The following is a 23,657-nucleotide window of genomic DNA, read 5'->3' as shown; positions in this document are numbered from 1 at the left end:
TTTAATTGTATGGATATTTTGTTAAATCAGTTTCTTCTATTCACGATATGTTCAGTAATATTTACGTGTTTCAGCGTTCACATTCAACTTCACTGGATTAAGTGTATCGCTGTAAAGGATTGTCAAATCGTATCGCATCGTTTTAATTTGCCATTACACGTTCATATATTCTAATAAGATAATGATAAATGTTATATTCAAGTATTTTTCATCATTACACATGACTATTTTCTACAGTCTAATTTTCGAACTACTATAATACTATACTGTTTGTGTGAATGGTAATGATTTTTGTAATAAAATGCCTTTCAATTTCCTGCAACATTTGCAACTGTTCTTTTTTCTACATTGTGTTTGTTTCATCGTTACTGTGGATCAGAGTTCTGGACACAGAATTCCCCAAAACTAAGACAACCGGTAACGCGGCTTCATTGCTCCCTGACCATGACAACTCCCAAGGTGCCAGGCTCACGCCGTCGGCCCTGCCGAGTCACTCCGCACTCAGAATCTGGGATTGGCTTGCAATGATCTAAGATCAATCTTACCACTTCACATTTCACTTGTATCATCCTTCAATTGGTAGTAAATCCTTCGCTAAGGAATTGGTCCTCAAATCGTGGGGACAAGCGTACCACGGAAAGATTAGTTGCCATTTAATGTTTGCGACACAGAGAATGTAAATAGTTACATGACCACCTCGCTGCTGTAGCAGTGTAAGTCATGCTGCTATTAATATATTCTATGTCTCGAGTTTCCTGGCTGGCTGTGCTTCTCTCCATCCCAACAATAACTCCGTTGTTAGTGGGTGCAGGAGACAATAGGGACACCAACAAGGTGGGAATAACCAGAACAGTATTTGAAGACTGACACGGTTCATTTAAAATTGCACTTTCAATGTATGCGCCAATTAACGTCATTCTTTTTGACAAAATAACTTGTTTTATCCTAGAGAATTAGAAACTAAACCTGAAGACATTAAACTAGTACAATTAAAATGTACGATTAATTGTAAAGTTAGCAAAATAAATAAATGATCTAATTCATATACTATATTCTTGGTTCTTTCGGTAAAGTCACGTAGAAGGGAAACAATAAAATAATAAAGATAATCCCTCAGCTATTTGCACAAACCAATCTCTTAGCTATTTCAATGCTAAATTACTAGTTACCTCTGTGGATGTGTAGGTTTTGACTTTAACATAGCCATTCCTGTGACCAGTCACAAGCTAATCCCTTAGCTATTTCAATGCTAAATTACTAGTTGCCTCTGTGGATGTGTAGGTTTTGACTTTAACATAGCCAATTCCGTGACCAGTCACAAGCTAATCCCTCAGCTATTGATATGTAAACCCCTTTGTCAAGGTGCTTCACTTATCCCAACCAGCTTAAAAGTCTCTACGAATCTTAACATCGTTAATTGAAGCTCTGTCGTCCCGACAGTTACCTTTCACCTAAAGACGGCCGCTTGCGTTGTGGCCAAAACGTCGTGAGAATTTTATCGTGTCATTTTATTATTTTATTCTCATTCTACGTGACTTTACCGAAAGAACCAAAGAAAATAAAATAATAAAGATATAAAACAATAAAATTATCCAAATCAAAATTCATATACTGTTGATTTATTCACTCCATATCCGCAGTGGACACTGCCGGTTGTGTTCCTTCCTTAGCTCCCATTCCCACGTTAGTCTCGACCACCGGCCGTCATCACTTCAAGTTGTGTGTCCTGCCTCACCTCACCTTTCTAAACTAAAATTACGTCCTTAATTTGCATATGAAGTCCAATTGACGTGTCCGTCTTCCAGTATCAGTGTTGTTCTTAGGATGCGCATCATCTCTACGCTTCCTTGTGCATTTCTAAACATTGGTTATATTTTCTGTTTGTGATGCATCTGTTTGAAAAAAACGTTCTGCTTAAGGCATATGGCTCAGTTACGTTTCATTATTAAGTTAAGATAAAAATAAGCACTTTGCTCTGCCCTGATACGCCTCTCTTAATCATTTTCATCCCTCTTCCCCTTCAACAACCGCCCTACGTGCAAATGCACTTCTGTGTTTTCAAGGCTGTGTCCCTGTTCTTTTTGCGTTCAGTTTGTCATTCCCCCGCACCTCCATTAAAGCATGGTTGGCAGCGTACGGTGCGAAAGAAGTTCACCATGCAAACATACGCTGCGTTGAAAAATGATTCTACTGATAGCAGACCAAACCTGGACAGATTTCTCAATACGAGTGCAATATCGAGGGTACAGATCAATACGACCTGAACACAGATGCTATTTCTCGGACGGTTGGCAACTCTAGCCATGCCCATACAAACATACACAACATCTTGACCATGAATCGCCTATGCGGCAGATTAAATGTCAAGCATTTTACATTGAATTCCGATCTACTTTTGTTCGTTTTGATTGATTTTGGAGCAGTTTCAAGTAAGTATTTTTTATACAATTATTGTATTGTCATTTACTGTATAATTATGATAATAGACCAAGCACTGAGACATTGCCCAGGGTTGGTCTTCAATCGAAAAGGTGGCAACCCCATAGCACACCCTCATGTGTTCCAGTGTTAACACATCGTATGTTTGTATCTTGAAATTCTTTCGCACCGTACGTAGCCCACCGTGCTAATCGGAGGTATGAGATAAGGACAAGGAACTAAACACAATAAGCAATTACTTAAGAAGAGTTTCAATTGAGTATGGGATGATTGCGAGTGCTGTCAATATGGCGGTGTTGACAACAAGCATCCACTTGAAACGAACGCGCTTCCGAAAATCTGAGATTTTATCATTTCATGCCGATACGTGGAGATGAGCGGGTTCACCGCGGGTCTTAAACAGCCCTTCCCCAGCCAACATGCACTGGGGGAAATTCCATCAATATTCTCATTAATAATCTGCTTTGGAAGACGAAGAAGAAAAAAGCTAATCCTGCAGGCATCGCGGATAATAAGATTAGAATATTACTTCGCCCCACATCACGGCGGATACGCACGAATGTTGAACGTCTTTGGGGCCGTCCATAAATGACGTCACGCACCTGGGGGGGGGGGCGATCAGACATTTGTGACGATGTGTGACGAGGGGGGGGGGGTGAGAAATGTGACGTCACATCAAAATGCGCAACTTTAAGTAAATATAGACGACACGTTCTACTTAATTAAATATACTTTTAAATAAATGTTTTCTCCTACAACATCAGAGTGCAGCGCCACATTAAATACGCACTACAATGACAATAGTTTAAAGCGATTTGAAGCATGTTTTATTTGGTGGGAGGGGGGCCAGAGCTTTGTGACGTCATATTTGAGGGGGGGGTCTGACTTTTTGTGACGCCGTGTGACAATGGGGGGGTGGGGTCAAAAATCGTCAGAAGTCGCGTGACGTCATTTATGGACGGCCCCTTTGGCACCGTGCGTCGCCGAATCATTGCTCATCGGAGTGTCAGCTGTATGACAACGCGACGTGGCACGCAGTGCCAACGCACACCTGTCACCCCCTAACCATTGCCTCTCTTATTACAGACCAATTCAGACCTTATTGGTCACCCCGTGCCCCTTACAAATCTCAACGTTCATCCTACAAAATCCCATCACAAGGGGAGAAACACAAAACATTGTTTTGCCCGTTTTGAAACGGCTCTAGTAAGCCGTATGGACCTGAGAACTCAATCTCCCTGTACACCAATACGGGGTAACCCCGTACGGGTTGACACGGCATGCCAACGTGATACTGAATCGCGCCTTCGGCTCTAAGAGATTCGTTTGTGACTGAACTGGAGATTAATGAATGATAAACCAGCCAGGGCTTCCCTCGCTGTACGCGGGTTCGGTTTGTTGCGCTATTTCACGCTGTGGGGGCCGTCCATAAATGACGTCACGCGATTTTAGACGATTTTTGACCCCCCCTCCCATCGTCACGCGGCGTCACAAAGAGTCAGAGCCCCCCCTCAAATATGACGGTACAAAGCTGTGCCCCCCCCAAAAATAAAGCATGCTTCATATCGCTTTAAACTATTGTCATCGTGGTGCTTATTTAATGTGGCGCTGCACTCTGATGTTGTAGGAGAAAATATTTATTAAAAAGTCTATTTAATTACGTAGAACGTGTTGTCTATAGTTATTTAAAGTTGCGCATTTTGATGTGACGTCACATTTCTCAACCCCCCCCTCATTTATGGACGGCCCCAGTACAATGCGGCTACCTCTGACCCAAAAGTCGCTCTCTGGAGCTGCTGTGCACGTGTGTGGTGGGGGGAGCGGTGGGCTACGTACGGTGCGAAAGAATTTCAAGATACAAACATACGATGTGTTAACACTGGAACACATGAGGGTGTGCTATGGGGTTGCAACCTTTTCGATTGTAGACCAACCCTGGGCAATGTCTCAGTGCTTGGTCTATTATCACAATTATACAGTAAATGGCAATACAATAATTCTATTAAAAATACTTACTTGAAACTGCGCCAAAATAAATCAAAACGAACAAAAGTAGATCGAAATTCAATGTATAATGCTTGACATTTAATCTGCCGCATAGGCGATTCATGGTCAAGATGTTGTGTATGTTTGCATGGGCATGGCTAGAGTTGCCACCCGTCCATGAATTAGCATCTGTGTTCAGTTGGTATTGATCTGTACCCTCGATATTGCACTCGTATTGAGAACTCTGTCCAGGATTGGTCTGCAGTCAGTAGAATCATTTTTCAACGCAGCGTATGTTTGCATGGTGAACTTCTTTCGCACCGTACGCAGCCAACCATGCTTTACTGGAGGTGCGGGGGAATAACAAACTGAACGCAAAAAGAACAGGGACACAGCCTTGAAAACACAGAAGTGCATCTACACGTAGGGCGGTTGTTGAAGGGGAAGACGGATGAAAATGATTAAGAGAGGTGTATCAGGGCAGAACAAAGTGCTTATTGTTATCTTAACTTAATAATGAAACGTAACTGAGCCATATGCCTTAAGCAGAACGTTTTTTTTCAAACAGATGCATCACAAACGGAAAATAGAACCAATGTTTAGAAATGCACAAGGAAGCGTAGAGATGATGCACATCCTAAGAATTACACTGATACTGGAAGACGGACAAGTCAATTGGACTTCATATGACTTCATATAATTAAGGACGTAATTTTAGTTTAGAAAGGTGGGGTGATGCAGGACACACAACTTGAAGTGATGACGGCCGGTGGTCGAGACTAACGTGGGAATGGGAGCTAAGGAAGGAACACAATCGGCAGTGTCCACTGCGGAGATGGAGTGAATAAATCAACAGTATATGAATTTTGATTTGGGGAATTTTATTGTTTTATATCTTTATTATTTTATTTTCTTTGGTTCTTTCGGTAAAGTCACGTAGAATGAGAATAAAATAATAAAAAAACACAATAAAATTCTCACGACGTTTTGGCCACAACGCAAGCGGCCGTCTTTAGGTGAAAGGTACAGTACTGTCGGGACGACAGAGCTTCAATTAACGATGTTAAGATTCGTAGCGACTTTTCAGCTGGTTGGGAGAAGTAAGGCACCTTGACAAAGGGGTTTACATATCAATAGCTGAGGGATTAGCTTGTGACTGGTCACGGAATTGGCTATGTTAAAGTCAAAACCGACACATCCACAGAGGCAACTAGTAATTTAGCATTGAAATAGCTAAGGGATTAGCTTGTGACTGGTCACAGGAATGGCTATGTTAAAGTCAAAACCTACACATCCACAGAGGCAACTAGTAATTTAGCATTGAAATAGCTAAGGGATTAGCTTGTGCAAATAGCTGAGGGATTAGCTTGTGACTGGTCACGGAAATGGCTATGTTAAAGTAAAAACCTACACATCCACGGAGGCAACTAGTAATTTAGCATTGAAATAGCTAAGGGATTAGCTTGTGACTGGTCACAGAAATATATGTTAAAGTAAGGCCTACACATCCACAGAGCTTCAATGAACGCTGTTAAGATTCGTAGCGACTTTTAAGCTGGTTGGGAGAAGTGAGGAGTGAGGCTCCCTCCTCTGCCGATGTTCTGTCTCAGATGTGAATAATTAGTATTGTATTACAATTCTATAAACAATACAGTGTTGTAGTGCATCACGTGTTGATGTTCCATTGCACAGCCACGTTCCAAATGCTATAATGACGTAAGAGCCGTGGAAACCTCTGACGTCACGGTGACGTCATGGCCCGGTGACGTCACGGCAGAGGTCAGAGTGGAGTCGGCTCTTGGAGAGGAAACCACCTCGCCCCACGCTGCTCCTCCACTTCGAGTTCTTCAGAGACCTTCGCCACCACCACCACCATGGCGATCTTCACGGCTGTCCTCACTGTGGTTCTGCTGCTCACGCAGCCGATGGTGGAGCTCCTCGGAGGATCTCGGCGTGGGGGTTCGGACATTAACGGCTCCAACACCACCACGATCAACTACTCGGGACTCGTGAAGAACGTCTCTGCATCAGCAGGGGTCGCCACCTGGGGACCGATGTTCAGTAGCCACAGTGAGGACATTGTGGACAGCGTGCTCCCTGCCCTCCTGCAGGCTATGGGTGAGCTGAGCAGCAGCTGCCAGGCCATAGTGGACAGCGCGCTCCCTGCTCTGCTCCACGCTGTAGGTCAGCTGTACAGCGGCTGCAAGGAGGCCATCAGCTCCACCATGCTGCTGAACACCCTGCACATCGCCGTGCATCTCTGGCGTTTCATACGTCGCCAAGTGAGTGAGCAACATCCATCATCATCACCACCATCAGCCATGGTCAATCCACTAGTGGGTAGAGACCAACACGACCCGTCGCCACCTCCCACGATGCCGCTGTGCAGTAATCCACCCAGCACCTGCACGTGGAGCGATTTCATGGCTTCATCTCCCCACTGGGCACCCTCTCGGATGACCCCCTCGCAGCCCGTCGGCATCACTCGCCGCCTTCACACCTCCACCGATCCCCCTCAACTCCACTCACGGTGTCTTCAACAGCCTGGTTGGGCACTGGAACAGTATCCCGGACAGTGCCGGATTAAGCTCGTTCGGGTCCTGTAGCTTATATTATAAAGGTGCCCAGAATAAATAAAAAAACACAATTATAAAACACGAAGTTTTTAACTTGCATTGTAAAGTAATTGTAATTTTACTATAGTAATAGAGCAAGTACAGAATCACTGAACCGGGATTTATAGCGTGGGATCATTTAGCACGGGGCCCTTGAAAGTGCGGGGCCCCCAGCTAATGATTATTTTGTTCCGATGATAATCCGGCACTGATCACGGATTGAGTATGAGGAGCAGTGATGAGATTTAAAGTATTTTTTTTACATGTTATTAAAATGTTATGTTTAATAGAAACTATAATGTTGTTGTGTGTCTCTTAGCTGTGATTATTAAAAACACTGTTGTTACTCAATGGTCTTTCGGTAAAGTCACGTAGAAAGAAAATAAAATAAATAATAGAATACGACGTTTCGATTGCAACCCAAGCAGTCGTCATCAGGTGAAACTAAATTTGAGAGAGAGACCAAACACAGACAGGGAGACACAAAGATCCCCCGTATAGCCTGCACAGACTGTAGGGGCAAGTGCTGTTAGCGAGCACCTATGAAGGCCGGAACAGTACACGAGGGGGTGGGTGGCCAGCACCACGCCCGACCGCCTTTGTCTCCCCAGTGGCGATGTGTACACACCGCACCAGGTACTCATTTGAGGCTGAGTCGACCTAGGGGAGGCCCGGGACCGGTTCAGATAATCGTCACTGGTGTTGGCCGTGAGCGGGAATCGAACCCGGGTCGCCAGGTTCATACGCAGCGTAGCGCTAACAGCTGCACCACCGCTCCCCACAACAGGGAGACACACAGACACACAAGCAGAGAAGGACGGTGATCAACCAGGCAAAGTATTATTTGTTGTGTTGGCCGACTCAATGAGTTGCATTACATTTCTAAGTTTGCTGAGTTTGATCTTCTTTCTATCAGCTTGTACCCTCTGTAAATGTCACCCCCACTATCTCGCCCGTTACGGAAGCCCCTCCGCTCCCACTCCCCCTCGGAGTAGCCGAGGGATTAGCCGGGGTATGCTTGCTCTGCGATCTTACATTTACTTGCAAATCCCACCACAAACGTATATAGTGTAACCTTTGGTTGCAGTAGCTCTCTCGCTACATTTCTTCCTGTCTCAGCAGTCCGCCTGCTGTATTATTTCACCTGAAGACGATTGCTTGTGTTACGATCGAAACGTCGTGATCTACAGTGAAACCTTGGATTGCGAGTAACTTGGTCTGCGAGTGTTTTGCAAGACGAGTATAGTACTATAGTGTTGTGACCACTTGTATACTGTTTACTATAGTACTATGGTGTTGTGACCACGTGTATACTGTTTACTATAGTACTATAGTGTTGTGACCACGTGTATACTGTTTACTACAGTACTATGGTGTTGTGACCACGTGTATACTGTTTACTATAGTACTATAGTGTTGGGACCACGTGTATACTGTTTACTACAGTACGATAGTGTTGTGACCACGTGTATACTGTTTACTATAGTACTATAGTGTTGGGACCACGTGTATACTGTTTACTACAGTACTATAGTGTTGTGACCACGTGTATACTGTTTACTATAGTACTATAGTGTTGTGACCATGTGTATACTGTTTACTATAGTACTATATTGTTGTGACCACGTCTATACTGTTTACTACAGTACTATAGTGTTGTGACCATGTGTATACTGTTTACTATAGTACTATAGTGTTGTGACCACGTCTATACTGTTTACTACAGTACTATAGTGTTGTGACTACGTGCATACTGTTTACTATAGTACTGTAGTGTTGTGACCACGTGTATACTGTTTACTATAGTACTATAGTGTTGGGACCACGTGTATACTGTTTACTACAGTACTATAGTGTTGTGACCACGTGTATACTGTTTACTATAGTACTATAGTGCTGTGACCACGTGTATACTGTTTACAATAGTACTATAGTGTTGTGACCACGTGTATACTGTTTACTACAGTACTATAGTGGTGTGACCACGTGTGTACTGTTTACTATAGTACTATAGTGTTGTGACCACGTGTACACTGTTTACTACAGTACTATAGTGTTGTGACCACGTGTGTAATGTTTACTACAGTACTATAGTGTTGTGACCACGTGTGTAATGTTTACTACAGAACTATAGTGTTGTGACCACGTGTATACTGTTTACTACAGTACTATAGTGTTGTGACCACGTGCATACTGTTTACTATAGTACTGTAGTGTTGTGACCACGTGTATACTGTTTACTATAGTACTATAGTGTTGGGACCACGTGTATACTGTTTACTACAGTACTATAGTGTTGTGACCACGTGTATACTGTTTACTATAGTACTATAGTGCTGTGACCACGTGCATACTGTTTACAATAGTACTATAGTGTTGTGACCACGTGTATACTGTTTACTACAGTACTATAGTGGTGTGACCACGTGTGTACTGTTTACTATAGTACTGTAGTGTTGTGACCACGTGTATACTGTGTTTGCTATAGTACTATAGTGTTGTGACCACGTGTATACTGTTTACTACAGTACTATAGTGTTGTGACCACGTGTGTACTGTTTACTACAGTACTATAGTGTTGTAACCACGTGTATACTGTTTACTATAGTACTATAGTGTTGTGACCACGTGTATACTGTTTACTACAGTACTATAGTGTTGTCACCACGTGTATACTGTTTACTATATTACTATAGTGTTGTGACCACGTGTATACTCTTTACTACAGTGCTATAGTGGTGTGACCAAGTATGTACTGTTTACTACAGTACTATAGTGTTGTGACCACGTGTATACTGTTTACTATAGTACTATAGTGTTGTGACCACGTGTATACTGTTTACTATAGTACTATAGTGTGACCACGTGTATACTGTTTACTACAGTACTATAGTGTTGTGACCACGTTTATACTGTTTACTATAGTACTATGGTGTTGTGACCACGTCTATACTGTTTACTACAGTACTATAGTGTTGTGACCATGTGTATACTGTTTACTATAGTACTATAGTGTTGTGACCACGTCTATACTGTTTACTACAGTACTATAGTGTTGTGACCACGTGCATACTGTTTACTATAGTACTGTAGTGTTGTGACCACGTGTATACTGTTTACTATAGTACTATAGTGTTGGGACCACGTGTATACTGTTTACTACAGTACTATAGTGTTGTGACCACGTGTATACTGTTTACTATAGTACTATAGTGTTGTGACCACGTGTATACTGTTTACAATAGTACTATAGTGTTGTGACCACGTGTATACTGTTTACTCTAGTACTATAGTGTTGTGACCACGTGTATACTGTTTACTACAGTACTATAGTGGTGTGACCACGTGTGTACTGTTTACTATAGTACTATAGTGTTGTGACCACGTGTACACTGTTTACTACAGTACTATAGTGTTGTGACCACGTGTGTAATGTTTACTACAGTACTATAGTGTTGTGACCACGTGTGTAATGTTTACTACAGTACTATAGTGTTGTGACCACGTGTATACTGTTTACTACAGTACTATAGTGTTGTGACCACGTGTATACTGTTTACTATAGTACTATAGTGTTGTGACCACGTGTATACTGTTTACTACAGTACTATAGTGTTGTGACCACGTGTATACTGTTTACTATAGTACTATAGTGTTGTGACCACGTGTATATTGTTTACTACAGTACTATAGTGTTGTGACCACGTGTATACTGTTTACTATAGTACTATGGTGTTGTGACCACGTGTATACTGTTACTATAGCACTATAGTGTTGTGACCACGTGTATACTGTTTACTACAGTACTATAGTGGTGTGACCACGTGTATACTGTTTACTATAGTACTATAGTGTTGTGACCACGTGTATACTGTTTACTATAGTACTATAGTATTGTGACCACGTGTATACTGTTTACTATAGTACTATAGTGTTGTGACCACGTGTATACTGTTTACTATAGTACTATAGTGTTGTGACCACGTGTATACTGTTTACTACAGTACTATAGTGGTGTGACCACGTGTGTACTGTTTACTATAGTACTATAGTGTTGTGACCACGTGTACACTGTTTACTACAGTACTATAGTGTTGTGACCACGTGTGTAATGTTTACTACAGTACTATAGTGTTGTGACCACGTGTGTAATGTTTACTACAGTACTATAGTGTTGTGACCACGTGTATACTGTTTACTACAGTACTATAGTGTTGTGACCACGTGTATACTGTTTACTATAGTACTATAGTGTGACCACGTGTATACTGTTTACTACAGTACTATAGTGTTGTGACCACGTCTATACTGTTTACTACAGTAATATAGTGTTGTGACCACGTGTATACTGTTTACTATAGTACTATAGTGTTGTGACCACGTGTATACTGTTTACTACAGTACTATAGTGTTGTGAACACGTGTATACTGTTTTCTATAGTACTATAGTGTTGTGACCACGTGTATATTGTTTACTACAGTACTGTAGTGTTGTGACCACGTGTATACTGTTTACTATAGTACTATGGTGTTGTGACCACGTGTATACTGTTTACTATAGCACTATAGTGTTGTGACCACGTGTATACTGTTTACTACAGTACTATAGTGGTGTGACCACGTGTATACTGTTTACTACAGTACTATAGTGTTGTGACCACGTGTATACTGTTTACTACAGTACTATAGTGTTGTGACCACGTGTGTACTGTTTACCACAGTACTATAGTGTTGTGACCACGTGTATACTGTTTACTATAGTACTATACTATTGGGACCACGTGTATACTGTTTACTACAGTACTATAGTGTTGTGACCACGTTTATACTGTTTACTATAGTACTATAGTGTTGTGACCACGTGTATACGGTTTACTATAGTACTATAGTGTTGTGACCACGTGTATACTGTTTACTACAGTACTATAGTGGTGTGACCTAGTGTGTACTGTTTACTATAGTACTATAGTGTTGTGACCACGTGTATACTGTTTACTACAGTACTATAGTGTTGTGACCACGTGTGTACTGTTTAATATAGTACTATAGTGTTGTGACCACGTGTATACTGTTTACTACAGTACTATAGTGTTGTGACCACGTGTGTAATGTTTACTACAGTACTATAGTGTTGTGACCACGTGTATACTGTTTACTACAGTACTATAGTGTTGTGACCACGTGTATACTGTTTACTATAGTACTATAGTGTTGTGACCACGTGTACACTGTTTACTACAGGACTATAGTGTTGTGACCACGTGTGTAATGTTTACTACGGTACTATAGTGTTGTGACCACGTTTGTAATGTTTGCTACAGTACTATAGTGTTATGACCACTTGTATACTGTTTACTACAGTACTATAGTGTTGTGACCACGTGTATACTGTTTACTATATTACTATAGTGTGACCACGTGTATACTGTTTACTACAGTACTATAGTGTTGTGACCACGTGTATACTGTTTACTACAGTACTATAATGTTGTGACCACGTGTATACTGTTTACTACAGTACTATAGTGTTGTGACCACGTCTATACTGTTTACTACAGTACTATAGTGTTGTGACCACGTGTATACTGTTTACTACATACTATAGTGGTGTGACCACGTGTATACTGTTTACTACAGTACTATAGTGTTGTGACCACGTGTATACTGTTTACTACAGTACTATAGTGTTGTTACCACGTGTGTACTGTTTACCACAGTACTATAGTGTTGTGACCACGTGTATACTGTTTACTACAGTATAGTGTTGTGACCACGTGTGTACTATTTACTATAGTACTATAGTGTTGTGACCACGTGTATACTGTTCACTACAGTACTATAGTGTTGTGACCACGTGTATACTGTTTACTATATTACTATAGTGTTGTGACCACGTGTATACTGTTTACTACAGTGCTATAGTGTTGTGACCACGTGTATACTGTTTACTATAGTACTATAGTGTTGTGACCACGTGTATACTCTTTACTACAGTGCTATAGTGGTGTGACCAAGTGTGTACTGTTTACTACAGTACTATAGTGTTGTGACCACGTGTATACTGTTTACTATAGTACTATAGTGTTGTGATCACGTGTATACTGTTTACTATAGTACTATAGTGTGACCACATGTATACTGTTTACTACAGTACTATAGTGTTGTGACCACGTGTATACTGTTTACTACAGTACTATAGTGTTGTGACCACGTGTATACTGTTTACTACACTACTATAGTGTTGTGACCACGTCTATACTGTTTACTACAGTACTATAGTGTTGTGACCACGTGTATACTGTTTACTATAGTACTATAGTGTTGTGACCACGTGTATACTGTTTACTACAGTACTATTGTGGTGTGACCACGTGTATACTGTTTACTACAGTACTATAGTGTTGTGACCACGTGTATACTGTTTACTACAGTACTATAGTATGGTGACCACGTGTGTACTGTTTACCACTGTACTATAGTGTTGTGACCACGTGTATACTGTTTACTACAGTATAGTGTTGTGACCACGTGTGTACTATTTACTATAGTACTATAGTGTTGTGACCACGTGTATACTGTTTACTACAGTATAGTGTTGTGACCACGTGTGTACTATTTACTATAGTACTATAGTGTTGTGACCACGTGTATACTGTTTACTACAGTATAGTGTTGTGACCACGTGTGTACTATTTCCTATAGTACTATAGTGTTGTGACCACGTGTGTACTGTTTACTACAGTATATTGTTGTGACCACGTGTGTACTATTTACTATAGTACTATAGTGTTGTGACCACGTGTGTACTGTTTACTACAGTACTATAGTGTTGTGACCACGTGTGTACTATTTACTATAGTACTATAGTGTTGTGACCACGTGTATACTGTTTACTACAGTATAGTGTTGTGACCACGTGTGTACTATTTACTATAGTACTATAGTGTTGTGACCACGTGTATACTGTTTACTACAGTACTATAGTGTTGTGACCACGTGTATACTGTTTACTACAGTACTATAGTGTTGTGACCACGTGTATACTGTTTACTACAGTACTATAGTGTTGTGACCACGTGTATACTCTTTCCTACAGTACTATAGTGTTGTGACCAAGTGTGTACTGTTTACTACAGTACTATAGTGTTGTGACCACGTGTATACTGTTTACTATAGTACTGTAGTGTTGTGACCACGTGTATACTGTGTTTGCTATAGTACTATAGTGTTGTGACCACGTGTATACTGTTTACTACAGTACTATAGTGTTGTGACCACGTGTGTACTGTTTACTACAGTACTATAGTGTTGTAACCACGTGTATACTGTTTACTATAGTACTATAGTGTTGTGACCACGTGTATACTGTTTACTACAGTACTATAGTGTTGTCACCACGTGTATACTGTTTACTATATTACTATAGTGTTGTGAACACGTGTATACTGTTTACTACAGTGCTATAGTGTTGTGACCACGTGTATACTGTTTACTACAGTACTATAGTGTTGTGACCACGTGTATACTCTTTACTACAGTGCTATAGTGGTGTGACCAAGTATGTACTGTTTACTACAGTACTATAGTGTTGTGACCACGTGTATACTGTTTACTATAGTACTATAGTGTTGTGACCACGTGTATACTGTTTACTATAGTACTATAGTGTGACCACGTGTATACTGTTTACTACAGTACTATAGTGTTGTGACCACGTGTATACTGTTTACTACAGTACTATAGTGTTGTGACCACGTGTATACCGTTTACTACAGTACTATAGTGTTGTGACCACGTGTATACTGTTTACTACAGTACTATAGTGTTGTGACCACGTGTATACTGTTTACTATAGTACTATAGTGTTGTGACCACGTGAATACTGTTTACTACAGTACTATAGTGGTGAGACCACGTGTATACTGTTTACTACAGTACTATAGTGTTGTGACCACGTGTATACTGTTTACTACAGTACTATAGTGTTGTGACCACGTGTGTACTGTTTACCACAGTTCTATAGTGTTGTGACCACGTGTATACTGTTTACTACAGTATAGTGTTGTGACCAGTGTGTACTATTTACTATAGTACTATAGTGTTGTGACCACGTGTATACTGTTTACTACAGTGCTATAGTGTTGTGACCACGTGTATACTGTTTACTACAGTACTATAGTGTTGTGACCACGTGTATACTCTTTCCTACAGTACTATAGTGTTGTGACCAAGTGTGTACTGTTTACTACAGTACTATAGTGTTGTGACCACGTGTATACTGTTTACTATAGTACTGTAGTGTTGTGACCACGTGTATACTGTGTTTGCTATAGTACTATAGTGTTGTGACCACGTGTATACTGTGTACTACAGTACTATAGTGTTGTGACCACGTGTGTACTGTTTACTACAGTACTATAGTGTTGTGACCACGTGTATTCTGTTTACTACAGTACTATAGTGTTGTGACCACGTGTATACTGTTTACTACAGTACTATAGTGTTGTGACCACGTGTGTACTGTTTACTACAGTACTGTAGTGTTGTGAATACGTGTGTGTGCGTAAAGCATTTTTTTTATTTTGTGTCCATGTGTAGTGACTGTTCTTTAGTAACTGTACTGCAAGTGAAAGTCGTCCTACACAATAACCATCTATCTCGTATTCCTCACACCAGACACGATTAAATGTAATTAATAAATTTGATTACTTTATATTAAATAATAAAAATATAAAAAGGTATTTTGTATTAATATTTTTACATGAATACAGTATTTTTGGTTTGTGGAACGAATCATCTGAGTTTCCATTATTTCTTATGGGGGAAATTCGCTTTGATATACGAGTGCTTTGGATTAAGAGCACGTTTCCAGAAGGAATTATGCTCGCAATCCAAGGTTTCACTTTATTAGTTATTTTTCTATCTACGTGACTTTACCGAAAGAAACCAAATAGTATGCTGTTGTTAGTTTAAATGTTTGGTAAGTAAGACTTAGTCTGTGCTGCTCTCCAGTTGCCTGGATGAAAAGTGGCCCAAGTTTTTCCCAATCCTGGCCTCCTGGCTCAAAAACGTAAAAAACAAACTCGCAAGTCTGTCCCCAGGGTCACAACGCACTCACAGACACGGAGCAGGGAGATTCAGCTAATGATGCCGTTGATGTTTTTCGTAACTTTTGCAGAGAGCGATGAGAATGAGGATGAGGACCGGAAGGAGGAAGATTTCCCGGGCGCTGCAGAGAAAGAAAGGTGGAGGTCTCGGCCGAGCACCGAGTCCCCGGGCTCGTATGGCCGCGGCGCGGAGACGAAAGCGGCGGGCGCAGGGGAGGGGAAACAGCCCCGGCACCAAGCAGAGCTGTGCTCCTCACCTGAAGAATCCAGCTCCACTCAGGCCATCGCTCCCACTGGGGCCATCGCCTCCACCTCCACTCGGGCCATTGCCTCCATCTCTACTCGGGCCATCGCCTCCACCGCTGCCATCGCCTCCACCGCTGCCATCGCCTCCACCTCCACTCAGGCCATCGCCTCCATCTCTACTCAGGCCATCGCCTCCCCCACTGATATCAACTCCACCTCCAATGCTTCCATCGCCTCCACCTCCACTGGGGCCATCGCCTCCACCTCCACTCGGGCCATCGCCTCCACCTCTACTCAGGCCATCGCCTCCACCTCTACTCAGGCCATCGCCTCCACCTCCACTCAGGCCATCGTCTCCATCTCTACTCAGGCCATCGCCTCCCCCACTGATATCAACTCCACCTCCACTGCTTCCATCGCCTCCACCTCTACTCGGGCCATCGCCTCCACCTCCACTCGGGCCATCTTCTCCACCTCCACTCGGGCCATCGCCTCCACCTCTACTCAGGCCATCGCCTCCACCTCCACTCAGGCCATCGCCTCCACCTCTACTCAGGCCATCGCCTCCACCTCCACTCAGGCAATCGCCTCTACCTCCACTCAGGCCATCGCCTCCACCTTTATTCAGGCCATCGCCTCCATCTCTACTCAGGCCATCGCCTCCACCTCTACTCATGCCATCATCTCCACCTCAACTCAGGCCATCGCCTCCACCTCTACTCAGGCCATCGCCTCTACCTCTACTCAGGCCATCGCCTCCACCTCTACTCAGGCCATCGCCTCCATCTGCACTCAGGCAATCGCCTCCACCTCTACTCAGGCCATCGCCTCCATCTCTACTCAGGCCATCGCCTCCACCTCTACTCAGGCCATCGCCTCCACCTCTACTCATGCCATCGTCTCCACCTCTACTCAGGCCATCGCCTCTACCTCTACTCAGGCCATCGCCTCCATCTCTACTCAGGCCATTGCCTCCACCACTGATATCAACTCTACCCCCACTGCTGACATTGACTCCACCTTCACTCCTGCCATTGCCTCAACCTTCACTTCTGCCATCGCCTCCACTGCCACTATCGCCACCACCGCCACTCGCACCATCACCTCCACCCATGAGTAATCAAGCTAACCCCCAGGATTGGGAGCTCCCTGCTTTCCACCTGCCTCCACCTCCACCTCCACCAGAGCCCTGGGCTCCTCCACCCCACCGTGATACCAGACCGGGCCCGGCACACGAGTCTTTTGCTCCCTGTTCTTCACGGCAGCGTTACCGCAAGTCCCGCAACAGCCGCCTTCCTCCCCGCCTCCGCAAACCTCCTCTCGAATCCTCAACTCCACTGCTGCCATCGACTCCATCTCTACTCAGGCCATTGCCTCCACCACTGATATCAACTCTACCCCCACTGCTGACATCGACTCCACCTTCACTCCTGCCATTGCCTCAACCTCCACTTCTGCCATCGCTTCCACTGCCACTGTCGCCACCACCGCCACTCGCACCATCACCTCCACCCATGAGTAATCAAGCTAACCCCCAGGATTGGGAGCTCCCTGCTTTCCACCTGCCTCCACCTCCACCAGAGCCCTGGGTTCCTCCACGCCACCGTGATACCAGACCGGGCCCGGCACACGAGTCTTTTGCTCCCTGTTCTTCACAGCAGCGTTACCGCAAGTCCCGCAACAGCCGCCTTCCTCCCCGCCTCCGCAAACCTCCTCTCGAATCCTCAACTCCATCCGCATTGATTCGTCCCAACCACCCAGACCGAGAGCACCTTCCCCCCCGCCTCGCTCCACCTGCAGGGCAGTGGATCCCCCCCCAGCCCAGGTGCAACGGCCGGGGTCCCGCGTACGGAGTCCCAGGTGCCCCTTCTGCCTGGCACCACTCCCACGAGTCGCGCTTCACGCGGCGTCCCGCCCTCCTCCCCACGCCTCCACCGGATCAGTGGATTCCTCCCCACCTTCGTCCCAGCCGAGCGGCTCCTGCTCCACACTGGGCCACCCGTCCCACTTTTGTTCCGTGCCGCTCCACAGATTTCCACGACAGACATCATCATCCGCCTCTTGTCCAACCCACACCACTGCATCACCATAGCCCGGCGACATTCACGGACTGCTCACACACGTGACTCCTGCTGGTCGGGTGACCGTGATGAACTATATGTGTCGCGTTGATGGCCATGTGATGGACATTGCTTTGAGTGGCAGAGCAGGTGGTTGTCATGATTAATACATTTGTGTTGTTATTGGACACTGCAGTGTGCGTGTGAGTTGCTGTGCGGTGCAACAGAGCACGTATTTGGTGTCGATCTTCGCGTGTGTGTGATTGTCGGGAGCGGTAGTGTCATGGTTAACGCTACACCGCGCTTCGAAACCCAGGTTTGACCCGAGTTAGCTTTCCGCACACGGCCACAGCCGGTGCAAGCAGTTGCGCAACTCGGTTGCACACAACTGAAGTCACTCTACACGTGGAAGTCTCTGCAACCAATTTGCTTGGCGATTGGTGGCCAGAACCACGAGCGATCCACACAGCACAGGGTGCTGGTCAGTCTGACCAACCACCCATTTCACCTGACTTTCCACAAAATCACCATTAATGTTCCTTTCCCGGGCATTGACACCAACTCTGCCAAAGTGTTTTAGGAACTAATGCTGTGTATGTTCGGCAGAAACTCTGCACGATTCTGCTGATAAGACACTTAATTTCGAAACCATTTGAGAATGTCGTATTTATAATAAACGTGCACCATTTTTTAGCTGCTTGCCGCCCCTGTGCATAGTACCTCTGTATTGATTACAAGTCCTGTGTGCTCACCATTGTACCATGGCATGTGCCTAGGTGGCACTACCGGATGGCTCCCATCCATAGCTGCCAGGCCATCGGCCAGCGCGATAAATATTCGACGCCAACCAACAAATATTTATTCCCACGAGGGGTGACGGGAACCGAACCAGGGATGTCCAGAGCAATCAACTCGTTAATGCGGGAGACCTGAATAGTTCCCGGCGCGTGACACAGTAACGCTGTTCGGCTGGCGACAGCACTCTGCTGCCGTATGCAACAACACACTCCACCCCGTTGACAACCTGGGACAGAACCGCGCCAATGCTGGTGTTGGTTGCGTCAGTATCAAGGACGCACGGCATGGCAAAGTCAGAGTAGCGGAGGGGAATTGCGAAGCGCAACAAATGCGGCTTCCTCCTCCCCCCAATGAAACCTCTGACCCATAACCGTCAAGGCGTGGAGAGGTTTTGCGAAGGTAGCGAACCCAGTGACAAACCGGCGATAATAAGACGCAAAACCAATAAAACTCTGCACCTGCATCATCAACGTGGGGGTCGGCCACGTCCGAACACACGTGGTTTTGTCGGGATCTATCGCAATGCCCGATTTACTGACAATATGACCGAGATACCGCACGGATTTCTGAAGGGGGTAACACTTCTGCGGCTTGAATTTGAGATGGGCCGCTCACATTTTAAGAAAGACCGCGCGTAACCAATCAGGATGTTCTTTGAACGTACGGCTGAAGACGATGACATCGTCGAGGTATATTAAGCATGAGTCCCATTGAAGTCCAGCCAGCACCAGCTCCATCAGTCGTTGGAACGTAGCCGGTGCTGCGTGGAGTCCCATGGGAAGCTGATTTAATTCAAACAGGCCTTGAGGTGTTCGAAAAGCCGTTTGGGTTTAGAGGCATCATTTAGGGGCAAATGCCAAAATCCGGACAGGAGATCAAGGGTGGAGAAGTTCTGTGCTCCCACCAGAGCGTCCAGGGAATCGTCCATCCGAGGGAGAGGATACGCGTCAGCCACCGATATCTTATGAAGCTTCCTAAAGTCGACACACAACTGCAAGCTACCATCGTGCTTCTTAATGTGGTGGGTAATTGTCAGGCGTAATATGCCGCCACCACTACTGGAAAATATGTAGCTGCAGTCAGGGCCCAACAGGGGGCAATAGCGGGTCCGGCCTGTACCAAGTAGGACTCGTAGGTAAGGCAATTTGGAGGGCGGTTTGGAATCGGAGGTGGACACCCCAGGCCCCCAGTGGGGGCTGGGGGATTGCGCCGACATCCCCGGGGCCGGTGGGTCGTCGTCCTCTTCATCTGGAGACCTGGTGCGTATTGTTCGCCTAGTCTCCATAATCTATAGTTAATTAACTAACGTTTGGCCACTTCCAACACCAGTTGTAGTGGGCTCAAATGGAGACTCAGGCTTCTATAGGAGACAACACGTTTATTTAACATTAACACGCTAAAACTAGATTCAGAGTTTTCGTGACTGCAGGAATTACTCTTTGGTTCTTTCGGTAAAGTCACGTTGACAGAAAATACATTAAATAATAGAATACGCCGTTTTTCCAGTGTCGCTCCTCCTATAATTTTGTTGACGGACAAATGGACAAAGGGCACAATAGCTTAGTGTTTGAGTATGTATATGTTATGTTTTTAAGAGAAGACAAGTTTGTAAATATATTTTTCCCCCGGGAAACGCTGGGTACTGATATGAAAATATATATTTTAAACTGTGCCAAAATCAATCAAAACGAACAACAGTAGATCAGAATTAAATCTCCAATGCTTGATATTTTATCATCCGCATAGGCGAGTGATGGTCAGGATGTTGTGTATGTGTAGTCACATAGAATTGGTCACTACGTAACATAGCGCTGGCTGCTGGCAGGGAAAGGGATCTGCAGAGTGAAGCAGCCCTGATTGACAGCAGACCACGTGATAGACCTGAGAAGGATCTCGGGTAGGACACGTCGAGAGCCTGCTAGTAGATTATAGAAGGGGAGCGTGGCCGGAGTGGAGCGAGGCCACGCTTACAGGATTAAAGGGGACCCCGAGCAGGGGATGAGGGCCATCGTTTGGAGTGGGATCCCCGTCGTCGTCGTCATTGCTGTTGAAGATCGTCGCCTTCGCCGCTGTCGTCATCCACTTGATAATTGTGCTGCTAGCAGTAGTTGCCTGTCTTAGTTCAGCGCCGTCAGTGTCAGATGGCGAGCGTTGTGTTGTAGGCTAGCCACCAGTGCAGAGTTGCGTTTAAGCGAGGGACAGAGCGTTGTATTACAGCAGAGAGTGTGTAACAGTATGCTCGGTGTGTAATTAAAGAATTGCCTCGAAGAAGTTACGTCTCCAAGTTAGTCACTATATATTTTTTCATGGGCATGGCTAGAGTTGTCACCTGTCCAGGAATTACCATTTGTGTTTAGGTGGTGGGTATTCATTCTTACGAGATATAGCACCCGCATTGTGTCGTTTACTGTGTAGTTCTGATAATTCTAGACTGAGTGCTGACTGAGAAATCTGTCCAGGCTTTGTCTACAGTCAAAAATGTGGCAATCTCATAGCAGCACCCTCCTGCGTCTCCAGTGTGAATATGCTGTAGAGTAAGTTTTCAACGCAGCGTATGTTTGCATGCTGAACTTCTTTCGCACCGTACGCAGGCAACCATGCTTATTGGAGGTGCGGGGGAATAACAAATTGAACAAAAAGAACAGGGACACAGCTTGAAAACATAGAAGTGCATTTATACGTGGGGCGGTTGTTGAAGGGGGAGAGGGATGAAAATTATTAAGAGAAGCGTATCAGGGCAGAGCACAGTGCTGATTGGAATCTGAACTTAAATCATGAAACGTAACAAAGCCATTTTCGTAAAGCAGAACGTTTTTTAATCAGTGGATATGACCTGCAACAACAGATGCATCACAAACATGGCCATTGACGAAGACAATGGAACCAATGTTCAGAAGTGCACAAGGAAGCATAGAGATGCACATGCTAGGAATTAAACTGAGAATGGAAGACAGACACGTCAATTGGACATCATATGCAAATTAAAGGCATAATTTTAGTTTAGAAAGGTGGGGTGAGGCGGGACACACAACTTGAAGAGATGACGGCCGGTGGTCGTGACTAACGTGGGAATGGGAGCTAAAGGAGGGAACACAACCAATAGAGCGTCCACTGCGAAGATGGATCGAATAAATCAACCGGTGGGCAGTAGCCAGACAGATTTTTGCATTGCAAATCCGCAAGAGATGGTGATGGCTTCGGACAGAAGTGGAGAAATCACGGCTGGAGATGGTGACGGCTGCATAAGCAGCTTTGGAAAACATTTACACGATATCACCTTCAAAAACAACCATTCACTAAAACACATTTTCATTAAATGTGTATTCAGAAAGATAAACTAAAACAGTACAGGAATTATATCGTCTTTATTTTGCAAATTTTACAATAAAGGGTATTTTTTTCATTGCACTAGTTTAAGATAAAAACATTTTTTGCCGAAATAATGACATTAATAGGCACATTAATTGAAAGTGCAATTTTAAATAAACCGTGTAATTATTCGATAGTTTTGGTTAGAGTCTGTGCCTGTGTTAGAGTGCCGGAAAAAGTCCTGGCAAGGATTATTCAACATCACCTTGCCAGGCATGCTGAGAAGAGGATTGGGGAGCCCCATTGTGGTTTCAGGCCAGGGCAGCCACAGATGCCACATCTTCCTTTCGTTTGCTACAGCAGAGGAGTGTTGAATTCCGACAGGACTTACATCTCTGCTTTATTGACCTGGTCAATGCCTATGATACCATCAATAGGTCTGGACTCTGGGTTGTTCTTCATGCTTTCGGAGTCTCTGACTCTCTGCTCACAATAATTAAGGACTTCCATGATATTGAGCAGGGCCGAGTAAAGCTACTTGGCCGGAAGACGAAGCTATTCCCCGTTAACCTTGGGGTTCGACAGTAATGTCCTCTGGCTCCGTACACTGTTTAAAATATTTTTGGTCCACGTCGTTCGAGAAACCTTCCATGTCCGTACCGGAGCAATCTATATCTGATATAGATACAATGGGAGGCCGATTGATGCCCGGGTGCGCTTGAGAGCTTGCTCCCGATTTGTCATCCATGTTACGTATGCGAATGATCTAGACCTGGAGCGTGCCACTAGACAGGGGTGGGGAACGTCCGGCCGGCCGGCCATGAGGCCTGCGAAATCATTTGGTCTGGCCCTGCCAAGGCAACCGCAGGCGGGACTCGAAATTCAATCAATCTTGGAGCAAACCTGGAAAAGCAGTTGCAAGTAGCAACATCATCAATACCAGCTAACATCATCAATATCAGCTAACATCATCAATGCCAGCTAATATCTCCACACACTCACCAAAGAGAAGCAGTTCCAGCCATCACATTAGGGGTGAGTTAATTAAATGTTTGACCAAATATAATAGGCTAATTTTTAAGTTGATGATTTTGTAT

At 44.3% G+C, this 23,657-nt stretch overlaps 1 protein-coding gene across 1 annotated transcript in view; it reads left to right on the top strand.

Moving 5' to 3' along the window:
* Positions 1-18,641, top strand: part of LOC142906386 (uncharacterized) — an 80,164-nt gene extending 61,523 nt beyond the window's left edge. Inside the window, exons 2-3 of the mRNA XM_076054043.1 lie at positions 6,557-6,707; positions 16,219-18,641. Coding sequence (XP_075910158.1) covers positions 6,557-6,707; positions 16,219-17,513 — 1,446 coding nt within the window. The 3' untranslated portion in view covers positions 17,514-18,641. The remainder of the gene's footprint in view (positions 1-6,556; positions 6,708-16,218) is intronic.
* Positions 18,642-23,657: the final 5,016 nt, after the last annotated feature.

Source organism: Petromyzon marinus, chromosome 64, assembly GCF_048934315.1.
Source record: "Petromyzon marinus isolate PM22_M1 ecotype Great Lakes invasive population chromosome 64, UKy_Petmar_22M1.pri1.0, whole genome shotgun sequence".
Classification (NCBI taxonomy): domain Eukaryota; kingdom Metazoa; phylum Chordata; class Hyperoartia; order Petromyzontiformes; family Petromyzontidae; genus Petromyzon; species Petromyzon marinus.
The sequence above is the reverse complement of the archived record's forward strand: the minus strand, read 5'-3'. Positions and strand labels throughout refer to the sequence as shown.